Consider the following 13172-nt stretch of genomic DNA (forward strand, 5'->3'; position numbering starts at 1 on the left):
TCAGGCTCTGGTGGTCCGAGCACCAGCCAGACTCCGGCTAGAGACCTCAGCACTCCATTCTCAGTCCTGATGGTGCTCTGCCACCATCACTGGGCAGTCTTCCCAGCGGTGATTAGCCAGAAAGCCCACCTTTGGAATTCAACACCAGTTGAGAACCAAGTAGAAGCTTCCCACCTGAGGCCCGATGGCCATTCTTAACACACGACTTCCCCAAGCCCTTTGTCCCCCTGTCCCCCAACCCAGTGGTGTGGAGGAGGGGCATGCTTCCTGCTCTGGTCCCCTTGCCCCCTCGACTAGGGCTTGTCTGTGCCCCCAAGCACCATGGAGTGGCAGGAGGGGCCTGCGCCTGGGTCTGTTAGCACCATGAAACCTGCCCTTGGGCAGGGCAGTACCTGTGGCCCCCTCTTATTTGCCAAGTCTGCCTTGCCCTTCCCCGCTTGGGCAGCTGTGTGTGGCTAGAGGTTCCAGACGCACACCCCAGGTAAGAAGCCACGGAGGGCAGGGACACTGGCTTTTTCTCCCCAGGTGGGACTGGGCCGAGGGCAGCCTTCAGGACCCAGGCCTCCCAGACCACCACAGGCAGGCACTCCTTTGCAGACTCCACGGAGTTGTCACCGTCACCATCCTGCTCCACTAGTCCATGCGCCCGAAGATGCCCAGCTGTCGGGATTGTCTGTCGGGATCTTGGCTGGTTTGCCAGGCCCGTGGGTGTGAATCATCTCACCAAGTGTGCAAAGCGCCTCCACATCACAGTCACATCCACGTGCGTGGAGGGCATGACCTCCCCTGCCGGGACCCACTCTGTGCCCGTGGTGGCACAAACCCACCCCTTCAGACCAGCTTGCCCTTGAAAAGCATGCTCTCAAGAAACAAAGGCTCCCCGTTTCCTCCTGGCCCACATGTGCCTGCTGGTTCCTGGAAGCACACACGCCTTTCCTTTTCAGCCTGGCGTGCTGACGGCACGCTTCACTGTGCCGCTTGTACTTCACCCGACGAGGTGTCCTGGGCGGCATCGCGCTTGGCAGGAAGCCTGTGCTGATGTCTTACTCTGTTCGGGGTGGTGCAGGGCCTTCCTGTCTGCCCTGGGCCCTGTGGCCCTGCAGCGCTTCCACACCCGACTGAAGCCCAGGCGGGCTTTGTGCCTTGGTGCTTTACAAAGCCCTTCTCTCGGGTCTCGCCCCGAGCGAAGGGCGTGGGGGTGGGGGTCGTGTGCATTAGGTGCGGAACGGCGGTCTTAGGACCGCTTCATATTTAAAATAATAAAGTCGCTGTCTTGTCTCTCCACACAATTGTAGGATGATCCTTTCAAAAATAAAGCCTTGTTATTTAGCAACAATGCTCAAGACCTACACCCGGACCCCTTCCAAGCCGAAGACCCTTTCAAATCTGACCCCTTCAAAGGAGCTGACCCCTTCAAAGGTAGGGCCCCCACACCCATCGCCCAGCCACGACGCTGCCCGTTGCGTTTTATTCTTAACTGTGGTGAAAAATAGACCTGACAAACTTCTCGCCGTCTCAGCCGCTCTTCCCCGCGACGACGGGCAGCACATGCTTCGAATTGCGCAGCCATCCTCGCTGTCCCCCGGCGAATCAGTCCACCGTCACGAGCAGAACCCCCAAAGCAGGGTCTCCCCTTCCACCACCCACCCTCCCTCTCCCCTTTAGCTCAACCATAGACCCGCCTGTTCCAGGCTTTTACACGCGTGTGGACATGCGGTGCTCGTCCTTTTGCGGTGGCCTGTACTCACTTTGCAGCATCACCCTCAGCACCTCACGTCCACGCTGGGGAGTGCTGTGGCGTGGATGGACCACGTGGCTTTCTCCAGCATATGTGGACGGACACATGTTTTGTCGCCACCGTGTGGCTCTGGTGGAAAGGGTGGCCGTGCACACTGGTGCGCTGGCGCCCCTGTGGGCATCCCTGCCCTCCCTTCTCCTGGGCAGACACCTGGGAGGGGGACAGCTGGGGCACATGTAGTTCTCTGAACAGCCTTCTGAAGAAGCAGCTGCACCTGTTGGCCACTTCTTCAGTGGTTCAGTGGTCAGAGAAAGTAGGGACCCTCCAGTCAGAAAGAGAGTCTGAGGCCCCTCCAACGCTGCCCACTTGGTGAATACAGCCCTTGGGGCTCCCCATTCGGGGCGGGGCTGCCGCTGCAGTGGGGGCAGGGCCAGGCAGTTCTAGATGCTCATGCCTCGGTGTAGAAACAAGATGTCCTGACCCCTTGCCAAAGTGTCTTAGGGATGGCCTGGCAGCTCCTGGACTCAGGTGCTCCTGGGCCTCCTCGCTCCCCAGGTGTGGGGTTTGGTGGAGGCTCCTGGTACCCTGAGGAGGTGAGAGGGAGATCCGGTAGAAGGCGGAGCCTGGTGTTGAAGTGGAGAGTGTATCTTTCACTGCTCTGTAACCATCTTATCTAGGATCACGCCTGCTTCGGGGAGCCTGGCCGGGCAGCCCCTGTCCTCCCATTCAGCAAGCCAGGTGTATCTGGGCAGGGGCAGCGGAGGAAGGAGCGCCTTCCTTTTCCAAAAGGGGCGGTGGCGGCAGGAGCCGTGTGCAGGTGGAGGGCCCAGTGCAGCGGGACTACTTGATCTGCTGTTGTCCTCCTCCTGTGAGGAGCTCTAGTGGCACAGTGGTTACTCATTGGGCTGCTAGCTGCAAGGTCAGCAGTTTGAAACCACCAGCCGCTCCATGGGAGAAAGATGAGGCTTTCTACTCCCATAAGGAGCTCCAGTCTTGGGAGTCTACAGGGACAGTTCTACAGACGCTAGGAGTCAGAATCGACGCGATGGCAGTACGGTGGGATTCTGGGGTGGTCTTTCTAAGCATTTCTCTCCCCTCTGATCTAGGGGACCCGTTCCAGAACGACCCTTTTGCAGAACAGCAGACAGCATCGACAGGTAAAAGAATCATTTCCTGGACAAGCTCTCAGAATGTTGCACGTCTAGCCCAAGTCAAGGAAAAGGGAGGCCGCCTCCCTGGCTTGTCTGCGAGGCTCCTTCCAGAAGGAGCTGGGAGCGACCTCTTCTCCCTCCTTTGCAGTCTGGGCCCCTTTGAGACCACTTCCCGGCATGACGAGGGACTGCGGTGAAAGTAGCAACTGCCAGTGACGTGGCTGTGCGCACATGCCTGTGACTTGCCCACTGGGGCCAGGGGCACCTCTGGCCCTTGTCGGGGTGTTCTGTGTGGTCCCTATGCTCACAGGGCTCTGCCCACAGCTCTGGCAAGGCTGGCGCTTGCCGGGCACGCTCACCCTTTGTGAGCACGCCTGGTCTCCTGCTGTCCTCTGCGCACAGCTGCGGCGCTCTGTGAGCCCGTGCCCTTCTCATTGGGTCTAAAGTCCGACTGACCAAAGCCTCCACGTAGAGTGCGTGCCATCCCAGGGACAGCCTTCTGTCACCCCAGCAGGGCCCTTGGGCCTCTGCGGTCTGTGCAGCCCACCCAGGGCTCCTGGGAGTCATGGATCTGGTCTCGTCTGTACACTGTCCTACCACGTACCTGGCCTCAGCAGACGTATGTTCCTCTGGGTTTCAGCTCTTCCCCTGAGGAGGCTGCTAAGTTGCTGTCGAGTGGATTCCAACTCGCAGCACCCCTGTGGGCCAGAGGGCAGTGCTCCACAGTGTTCTCGGCTGTGAGCTTCACGGGGGACCCAGAGCAGGACGCACATGGTCGTCACGGGTGATGCTATGCCGGCTGACCTTACTGTCCCTGAGACTGGTCCTCAGCCCTCAAGCCCAGTGACTCAGTCCTTCAAGGTGTGCACTTGTGGCTAAGAAGTTGGCATCACTTTGCCCCCGGATACTCTACCATATACCTGGACATATTCGCAGTGCATGCAAGTAACGTCTGTAGGAACATCGTCTGTCAAACCTATGTGTTTGTGGATGTGCGCCATGTGTCCACTCCTGTGCTGCTGTCCGAGAACACTGTCACATACTGCAGCAGTGTGTGTGTCCTAGCATTGACCCTCGTGGCCTCTCACTCTTAAAGGACTGCTGCCCTGTGTCTTCATTGCGGGACTGCCTTTCCCTCTCACAAGTTAATACGAGGAGGCGTCAGAAAGGGCATGGAGAGAGGCGAGGGAAAGATCATGGCATTTCCCCACAGTACATGTCTACTATCTAGTGCTTTATCCTTCCCTCCCCTCCTACACTACATAACCCTCCAAGAACGTCTCTCTCTTTCTCCGAGCATAAATCTTTTCTTGGCCTCTTGTAGCCGCGGGCTCCTACACTGGTTGCCCTCTGACGGACTCAGTTCACGCAGCGAGACATCGTCCGCCATACACACTGCGGTGTTTAGTGGGCTCCTGGTTGGGCCTCCGTGTGTGCATGTACCCGCGTGACGGCCACACCATGTTGCTGTTGTGACCGAGGCGCCGGCGGCCCCGGGCCTGCATGTCACTGCAGTGGTCGCCAGGGCACTCGCTGCTGGGTGGGTTGGACACGCGGCCCTGCCCCAGCACAGTGCCGTTTCTTCATGGGCGCCTTTTCCTTACTTCCTAGATCCATTTGGAGGGGATCCCTTCAAAGAGAGCGACCCGTTCCGGGGCTCTGCCCCAGAGGACTTCTTCAAGAAACAGTCCAAGAATGACCCGTTTACCTCAGACCCATTCACGAAAAACCCCTCCCTCCCTTCCAAGGTGAGTGGCCTCCTTTATGCTCATTTGTCAGTGTGAAAACGATCCTTCCTGCTCAGCAGGCCCCTGTGGAAGGAGACGCCATCCCGGTCTTTGCAGGTGGGCCCTGTGCAGCGGGATGGCTCTGTGACCGGGCTCTCAATCTCACTGCTGGGTGGTGAGGGGACTTCAAGGTTCTCACCCAGGGATCTCAGCATAGTGCTGGTTCCCCGCTCGGTTCCCCCCACTCTGAGTACAGCCCTGCCCCGTGACTTCTGCCCCGCAGCTGCTTTGTGACCTCCAGCACCATCACGCTCCCACACAGGCAGGGTCTCCCAAACTCTCAGTCTGCAGCTTCACCCAGAGGTTTTGCGTTTGGTCAGTGGCTGTCAAGTTGGCACTGCATTGTGACCACCCTAAGTACAGCCGGAGGGAGCACTGCCCCGTCCTCACCACCTTCGTGCCCATGGTGGTTGCTATGGGCACTCCGTCTCACTGAGGCTTCCCCTCGCTGACTGACGGCTTGGCCAACCACCATGCCACACCTCGCCTGGCACCTGGTCCCCTTGATGATGTGTCCTAAGTCAGCAAGCCAGGTCTTACCAGCCTCCCTGCTGAGGGCCACCCTTTGAGATGTCTGAATCGTCGTCGCCGCACACCCTGGGTCCACAGCTCGCTCTCCCTGTCCGGCTTTCTCATGCACCCGAGGCGACTGAAAGGTGCGGCCCACCTGACTTCTCAGAATGACAGCTTTGCTGTGGAAACTCTATGCAGAGGGCGTTCCCAAGCCATGGCATGGTTTGACAGCGCTGGGGTTTTCGATCGTGCTGGAGGAGAAAGTGTGCAGAGGAAATTCGTCTCCCGTCTGATAGTTGGCATATACAGTGACAGTGGCTGCAGTCCCCAGTGCGGCGTTTTGCCCTCTGGCTCCCCAGTTCCCTTTGGGACAGATTTTTTTACCCCTTCCTGCCCTGCTGTCTTTGCTTTTCCTCTCGGGTGTTGGTCCAACTGAAAGGTGGTCTTTGGGAATGGCTTCCATTCTAGGTCTCTTGGAATTGATTTCCTGACTGCTTTCTTGGGCATTGTGCTGACCTGAGCCGCGTAGAAACCTTGACCACAGTCCTGTGGATCAGATACTTCCAGCTAACCAGAGCCAGTGCCCTGTGCTTCCCCATGCATTCTGCGGGCCTCTGTTGAGTTAGGGTCCAGCAGGGTTTAAAGCCAAAGGGGCTTTTGGTGATTGCATAGAGACCGTCTGTCCGTCTCTTCGTTTCATAGGCTGAAGCTCTGCCCTCAATCAGGGGTGCTGGTGGGGCAACTACTCCTGCCTTTCTCCTGGGCCCCTTCCACTTCCCAGGGCCACTTTACCCCTCCGTGGCTTTCTGTCTTCTCCACACGCCCCCGGTCTTCAGCACGAGGCCTGGAAGCTCCTGGAATCAGAACCCAAACACGAAACTCACTGCCATCCAGTCAGTGCTGACTCCGCAGCCCTGGAGTCAGGCAGGGCTTTAATCCGGAGTATTTTCCTCTTGGTCGTTCCCTTTTTTTCACAGTTTTTTGGCTTGTTTGTTCAGTTTTTGAAGATCATCTTATTGAGGGCTCTTCTAACAATCCATGCATCAAGTGAATCAAGCATCTCTGTACATGTGTTGCCATCATTTTATAAACATTTACTTTCTATTTGAGCCTTTGGTATCAGCTCCTCTTTTTTTCCTCCCATCCTCCCACCCCCCTCCCACCCTCGAGACCCCTTGATAAATTATAAATTATTTTCATGTCTTACACCTTCCACTGTCTCCTTTCCCCCATGGTTTCTGTTGTTCATCCCCCTGTGGGGCAGGGTGTGGTTAAGTGTAGATCATTTCCGTAAGTTCCCCCTTCCTCCCCATCTCTCCCCATCTTTCCCCTACCCTCCTGGTATCAATACTCCCATTTCTGTTTCTGATGGCTTTGTTTATCTGACCTGGATTCCATGTGTTCTGAGCTTTTTTTTAAAATCATTTTATTAGGGGCTCATACAACTCTTATCACATTCCATACGTACATCAATTGTGTAAAGCACATTTGTACATTCATTGCCTTTATCATTCTCAAAACATTTGTTCTCCACCCAAACCCCTGGCATCAGCTCCTCATTTTTTCCCATCTTGCACTATCCGACGTCTCCCATCACCCACTTTTCTGTTGTCCGTCCCCCAGGGAGGAGGTTATATGTAGATCCTTGTAATTGGCTCCCCATTTCCAACCCACCCTCCCTCCACCCTCCCAGCATTGCCACTCATACCACTGGTCCTGAAGGGATCATCCGCCCTGGATTCCCTGTGTTTCCAGTTCCTATCTGTACCAGTGTACATCCTCTGGTCTAGCCAGACTTGCAAGGTAGAATTTGGATCATGATAGTGGGGTTGGGGATGGGTATTTAGGAACTAGAGGAAAGTTGTATGTTTCGTTGTTGCTACATCTCGCCCTAACTGGCTCGTCAGATGCTATATCTTTTGATACCCGGGCACCATCAGCTTTCTTTACCACATTTGCTTATGCACCCATTTGTCTTCAGTGATCATATCAGGGAGGTAAGCACATAATGATATGAATTTTTGTTTTTTGATGCCTGATAACTGATCCCTTCGGCACCTCGTGATCACCCAGGCTGGTGTGCGTCTTCCATGTGGACTTTGTTGCTTCTGAGCTAGATGGCCGCTTGTTTACCGCATACTGAGCTCTTATCTGTATCTGTACATGCTCTGGTGTGGCCCACAGTGAAAGGCAGGACTGAGGTCATGATAGTGGGGGGTGAGGAAGCCTCAAGGAACAGAGGAATATTGTGTGTTTCATTGGTGCTATACTGCACCCTGGTTGACTCATCCCTAACTTGTGACCCTTCTGTGAGGGAGGTGATGTCCCATTGTCTACAGATGGGTTTGGGTCTCTGCTCCGACCGCCCTCATTCTCAACAATATGAGTTTTTTGTTTGTTTTGGATCTTCTGGTGTCTTTTACCTGATCCCGTTGACACCTCATGATCGCACAGGCTGGTGTGCTTCTTCCGTGTGGGCTTGTTGCTTCTCTGCTAGATGGCTGCTTGTTTAACTTCTAGCTTTTAAGACCCCAGATGCTATATCTTTAGGTAGCTGGGCACCATCAGCTTTCTTCACCACATTTGCTTATATGCACCCATTTCGTCTTGAGCGATCACAGAATGCCAGGTTGTTAGAACAAAGTGTTCTTGCATCGAGGAGGGCTTGAGCAGAGGCCCAAAGTCTGCATCCACTTCCTCAGTGTATTGCCATATAAGTATAGGCCCATATGCCCATATCTGTTTTTTATGAAATAGTGTGTTTACATATGTGCCAGAAGAAGCCAGCTCCTAGCACAATCACTCTGGGTTCAGTAGGTGCAATTGTACAGCGATAATAAGTAAATATTATAATAAAGTTATAGAGAGCATGAGAGATAAAAGAGATTTATAGAAATAAGTGGAGTCAGACACATATCATGGTAGCATTGCTCACCTCAGCCCCGCTTGGTAATCCACGTGGAGGGAGGGGGAAGGGAAGGAAGGCAAGGGAACAAGGGAGAGGGGAAGAGAGAGGAGTCAGAGAGATCAGAGAGTCAGAGAGGTCCGAGAGCTCTGTATTGCTGACTCACGCCTATATACCTTTTGGGGGCATGCCAGCCCACTAATTACAGGTAGAGACATACGTCAAAGAAGGGGCTGCACTACAGGTGTGGGGGGAAGTCAGATCCTTGCTGCCAGACTGTTGTCTCATACCACCAAGGGGGTGGGCCTGCTCCCTGCTGCTGGAGACAATGGCCTACTTCTCTCTGAAGCTTGGGACCATTAGCTTGGTTCCTCTAGGCGGGGTTCGCACCCTACTGATAATGGTTCCTATGGAGACCCAGAGACCACCCCCTAGACCACCCTCTCATTGCTGTGTAGCCTATAGTGCAACCCCTCCCTGTGAACGTATGTCTCTACCTGTAATTAGTGGGCTGGCTTGCCCCCAAAAGGTAAATAGGCAAGGGTCAGCACTATAGGGGTTGGACTTCTCTCTCTGACTCTGAGCTCCTTGCTGCTCACCCCCTGGTCACTCCCCTCTCCCTTGTTCCCTTTCCCTCCTTCCCTTCCCCCTCTCTCCACGTGGACCACCAAGCTGGGCTGAGGTGAGCAATGTTGCTATGTATCATGCCTGACTGTATTATTGTATTATCTCTCATGCTCTCGATGACTTTAATATAATGCTTATATATCTCAACCGTACAATTGTGCATTACTGAATCCGAGTAGTAGTAATAAGTAGTATCAGCGGGTGGGGGCTGGTCCCCCCACTTCCCTCAGCACCAATTTTATTTAATACTACATAGGTTACACAGCAATGAGGGGGTGGTCTCTGGGTCTCCATAGGAACCATTATCAGTAGGGTGAAAACTCTGCCTACAGGAGCCTGTCCATTGTCCCCAGAGGCAGGGAGCAGGCCCACCCCTGTGGTGGGATGAGACAGCAGTCTGGCAGCAAGGATCTGACCTCCCCCCACACATATGTACACACCTATGTTTATACTTCTATCCATAGCTTTGCCTACTAGATCTTTCTTGTTTCCTTTACCGTCCTCCTGCCCCACCATCATGCTCACTCTTCTTCTGCCTCTTAGTAATTCCTCTCAGCTAGATTGCTGTTGCTCCAACACCCCAGGATCACCTCCTTGTTGTTGATTTTAGTTCTCTAGTTGTTCCCCTGTCTGTGGCGTTGTTTGCTCACCGCTTCTTTCCCCACCTCTTCCTTCCCCCAAGTCCCTCCAAAACTTTCTCCTGGGGGTTGCTTCCCATGGCTGTCTTATGTAGGTAGGCAAAACCGCAATAACGAAGACAAGACAAAAAGAAAGCAAAAGATTGGATACAAAGATTAAAAAAAACCAACTAGCACAAAACCTGAAAAAGCATACATAATTCCAGGTCTGGCCGCTGACCTTTATGACTATCTCCCCACTGGTTCTGGCAACTGCCCCTCCTAGCCTGAAGTCTATTATTTTGGGGGCTTCTCGGGTTTTGCAACTCTGCTTTGCACCCATTGCTGATCTGTTATGTTCCCTTCTTGGTTCACCCCACGTGGGGGAGTCAGACCAGACTCACTCCCCGCCGTGTGTCCCCAGGCTTGTCCTCTGTTGCAGTATGCGCTAATTGAGGGGACATCATGTGTCAAGCTGTTGTTGGCCCTACAGTCCTCTCTGTGCCTTAGCAGCTCCGTGCAGGGCCGTTGTCCTCGGGGTTTGGTGTGTCAGTGTGGGGTCTAGACCCTCACTCTTTTCCTTCTTGGTTTGCTTCTGTGTGGGTGTGGCGGGCCGGCCCCTCTCCCCAACCTGTAGGTTTAGTATCATTTTCTTCTTTTTTGTAGTAATTGTTGTTATTCATGTAATTATTATTATTTTCTAATTGTGGCAAAAATAGACACAACAGAACATTCTCCAATTCCACAACTTCCACCTGTGTACTTCAGTGTCGTTGATTATACTCTCCATGCTGTACAGCCACTATTGATTCCAGATACTGCAAATCATCCTACCACCATGGCCGTAAACTCAGTGCCCCACCCTTGGTCTTTCTTCATGTCTGTCAGGCCATCCCTCCACCTTCTCGGTGGTGGCGATTCGCCCGCACTTCCGCGTCCTGCCCCGCTCGGAACAGAAGGCTCTGCTCCAAACAGAACCACCCTCCCGTAGCTGTCCCTGTCTGCCGTGGAGGGCGCCCAGGTGGACGCCATCGAGAGGGAGGACGACCCGCGCGCTGCGTCTCTGAAGTCAGCTTAGTTGCCAGCTTATCAGACTCTCCCTGTGGGCTGTTTATTTTATCTTCTGCAAGACGTGGTCGCTCTGCCTTCCTTCTCCGAGGGTACAAGGTTGTGTCTTCCTCACTGTGCAGCAGCAGCAGAGTGGCCATTTCCACTCCACGAATTTGGTCTCCCAGTGTGGACCCTCAAGAAACCTGCTGCTCGCGCCCTAAGCAGACGCCACGATGCTGCTCCGCGACATGTTCTGATCCCACAAGTGGGCATCAAAAGTGCACTGCCTCCTGCTGCTCCCGAGGACTCCGGACTGGGCTTCAGTGCTGAGCAGGGCTATTTGGGCTCCCTGCTCCATGGATTGCTCACATGACCTCTGGAACCTCCAGCTGTCTTTTTGCATAGAGTTCTCTTGCGGTTCCTGAGGGATTCTACTTCCATTTTGCCCTTGTCTACTCCGTTCTCTTGTAGCTGTCTACAAGCTCGCTCTGGGCCTTTCTGACGGAGCACTCTTCAGCCACCCCAGAGCTTTCTGTTTGCCAGGACTTGGTAGCTCCACATACAGGCAAGACTGCGTTCGACGGAGGATGTAGTTCTTGCATGTGTCTGAAGGCTAATTTGGTCGTGTCTGCAGATTTAGAAATGTCCAGGGAAACTACACATACAGTTCTCTCTCTGGTCAGGGCAGGGAATATGACCTCCAGGTAAAATGGCAAGCCAGCCAGAGATTAGAAAACTGACCGATGGTTGGTTGCAGCTGGTTGTGCCCCAAGGTCAGCAGTCTGAAACCCGCAGTCACTCCATGGGTGGAGGGCGGACTTTCTACTCCTGGAGAGAGTTCAGAGTCGCGGGGACCCACGGGGCAGCTCCACCCTGTCCTATAGCGTCCCTGTGGGTCGGACCCGACTGGATGGCAGTAGGTGACTAAACTCGGGGGGAGGCCTCAGACAATACAAGGGGGCTTCAAAGAGTTTGTGGGAAGTTTCAGCCATCTTTCCATCCCATCCCGACACAACCTTTCTGAAGGTCTTTGTACTTGTTCTAGTTTGTATGCAAACGTTGCTCCTCCCAGGTGTGTGCCAAAGGTTCTCGGTCTGACCCAAGGAACATCTACGATCATTTTGAGATCTCTGACCATTTTCAGGGAAGCTGAGTGGAACCACAGAACGACTTGTACGTTTGCATGTGCCTTGGTTAGTGTTGTGCCGTTTCAGGAACGTTACATTGTTGTCGCTCCTCATGAAACACGGGGCTGCTCTCGCCACTCAGCAGCACCTACTGCTGCCATTCACGCTGCAAACTGTGGTCTCTGTCTTCACGGGGGAGTCGTTTCCACTTTCCTGTGCTTGCTTTGCTGCCCCCTGGAGGATTTAAAGCGTGTGGGTTCATTGATAGATAGGTGGTGCTTTCCCCCCTTGATACATTACTGTTTCTATTCGAATTCTGTTGTTTTCAGAGAGCAGTCTGTGTTTTCCCTCCTTTTAAATGTATGGAGATTAGTTGAATAGCCCAGCGGATGGCCTGTGCTGGTGGACATGCTGTGGACACTCAAAATGAACGCGCGTTTGCTATTGTCCTCTGCATTGGTCTCCTAATCCCCTTTAGGTCAAAGTGATCGATCATGTTGTCAGCTATGGGTCATCTGCGTCATTCGTGCTGATCTGTGTTGTAGTTGTTACTGTCATTAATTAGGATACGTGTACAGGTAACAAACATTTGCCATGTCAACATTCTTCACATGTGCGCTTCTCAGTGACAGGAACCTCCCTTCATGATGTTCCACTGTTCTCTGTTCCCAAGTTTTTCATGGAAAAGGAAAGCTTGCCGATTCCTGAGGATGGAGTGTTAACCTCTTCTGGATCCCTGTGTAATTCGGTCAAGCTTGGCTTCCTTGGTTTTGAGGTTCTGTTTGTTGCATGCACATTGACAATTGTGTGTCCTCCTGGTCAGATGGCCCTTTCCTTATTATAAAAGGTCCCCTTGAGCCCTGGTTTGTGTTGACTCCCACGCAGTCACATATTGAAATAGCCACTTGTTTGACTTGGGAATGTTGTGCTTGTCAGGGTCTGACTCAGAAGGACCCTAGGACACCAGAATGAAGCCCTGCCGGGGCACCGTCCTTGTGTCTGTTTGGACCCATGTGTCAAGCCATTCCAATGAAGGTCTTCCTTGAATTTTTTTGCTGAGCCTCTGCTTTACCAGGGACCTGCCCTTCTGGCATCATGTCGTAAGTGCGTGAGACTAAGTCTCTCCGTCTCCTATCTCCTAATTAGTGCTCTGGTTGTACTTACGCCAAGACAGTGTACTCACTGCTCTTTGCCAACACTGTAATTCACGTCCATCAGTTTCTCTTCTGTCTTCCTTATTCATTGACCAGCATTTGCATACATAAGAGGCAATTGAAAATACCATAGGCACATCTTTCCTTTTTCACATGTTAAAGAGATTTTTTGCAACAAAATACAGTATACCATTTGCTTTTTCTCTCGCTCTCTTAACCTTTTTAATATGAATTGAGTGAAGGTTAGTGATATTTTTCCCCTTACAGGTCTGTCTCTTGTTTGGTTGAAAGTTGAGCCATGAGAACGAGCTCATTTCTTGAACTGAAGGGTGACTATAGGCTCTAGTCTTGGGGTATTTCACCAGTCTCTATCAGGTCAATAAGCTTGGTCTTTTTTATGATTCTGGGTTTTTTGTTTTGTTTTTTCATCATTTTATTAGGGGCTCATACAACTCTTATCACAATCCATACATACATCAATTGTGTAAAGCACATTTGTACAT

The 13172-nt window shown here is 52.9% G+C and overlaps 1 protein-coding gene across 1 annotated transcript in view; it reads left to right on the plus strand.

The window, feature by feature from the left end:
• The window catches only part of EPS15L1 (epidermal growth factor receptor pathway substrate 15 like 1), a 68984-nt gene that overhangs the window by 29287 nt on the left and 26525 nt on the right, over positions 1-13172 (plus strand). Inside the window, exons 17-19 of the mRNA XM_045289688.1 lie at positions 1296-1419; positions 2845-2895; positions 4501-4637. Coding sequence (XP_045145623.1) covers positions 1296-1419; positions 2845-2895; positions 4501-4637 — 312 coding nt within the window. The remainder of the gene's footprint in view (positions 1-1295; positions 1420-2844; positions 2896-4500; positions 4638-13172) is intronic.

The sequence above is a fragment of the Echinops telfairi genome, unplaced genomic scaffold (genome assembly GCF_000313985.2).
Source record: "Echinops telfairi isolate 266 unplaced genomic scaffold, ASM31398v2 ScPeMD7_30;HRSCAF=105, whole genome shotgun sequence".
In the NCBI taxonomy this organism is placed as follows: Eukaryota; Metazoa; Chordata; class Mammalia; order Afrosoricida; family Tenrecidae; genus Echinops; species Echinops telfairi.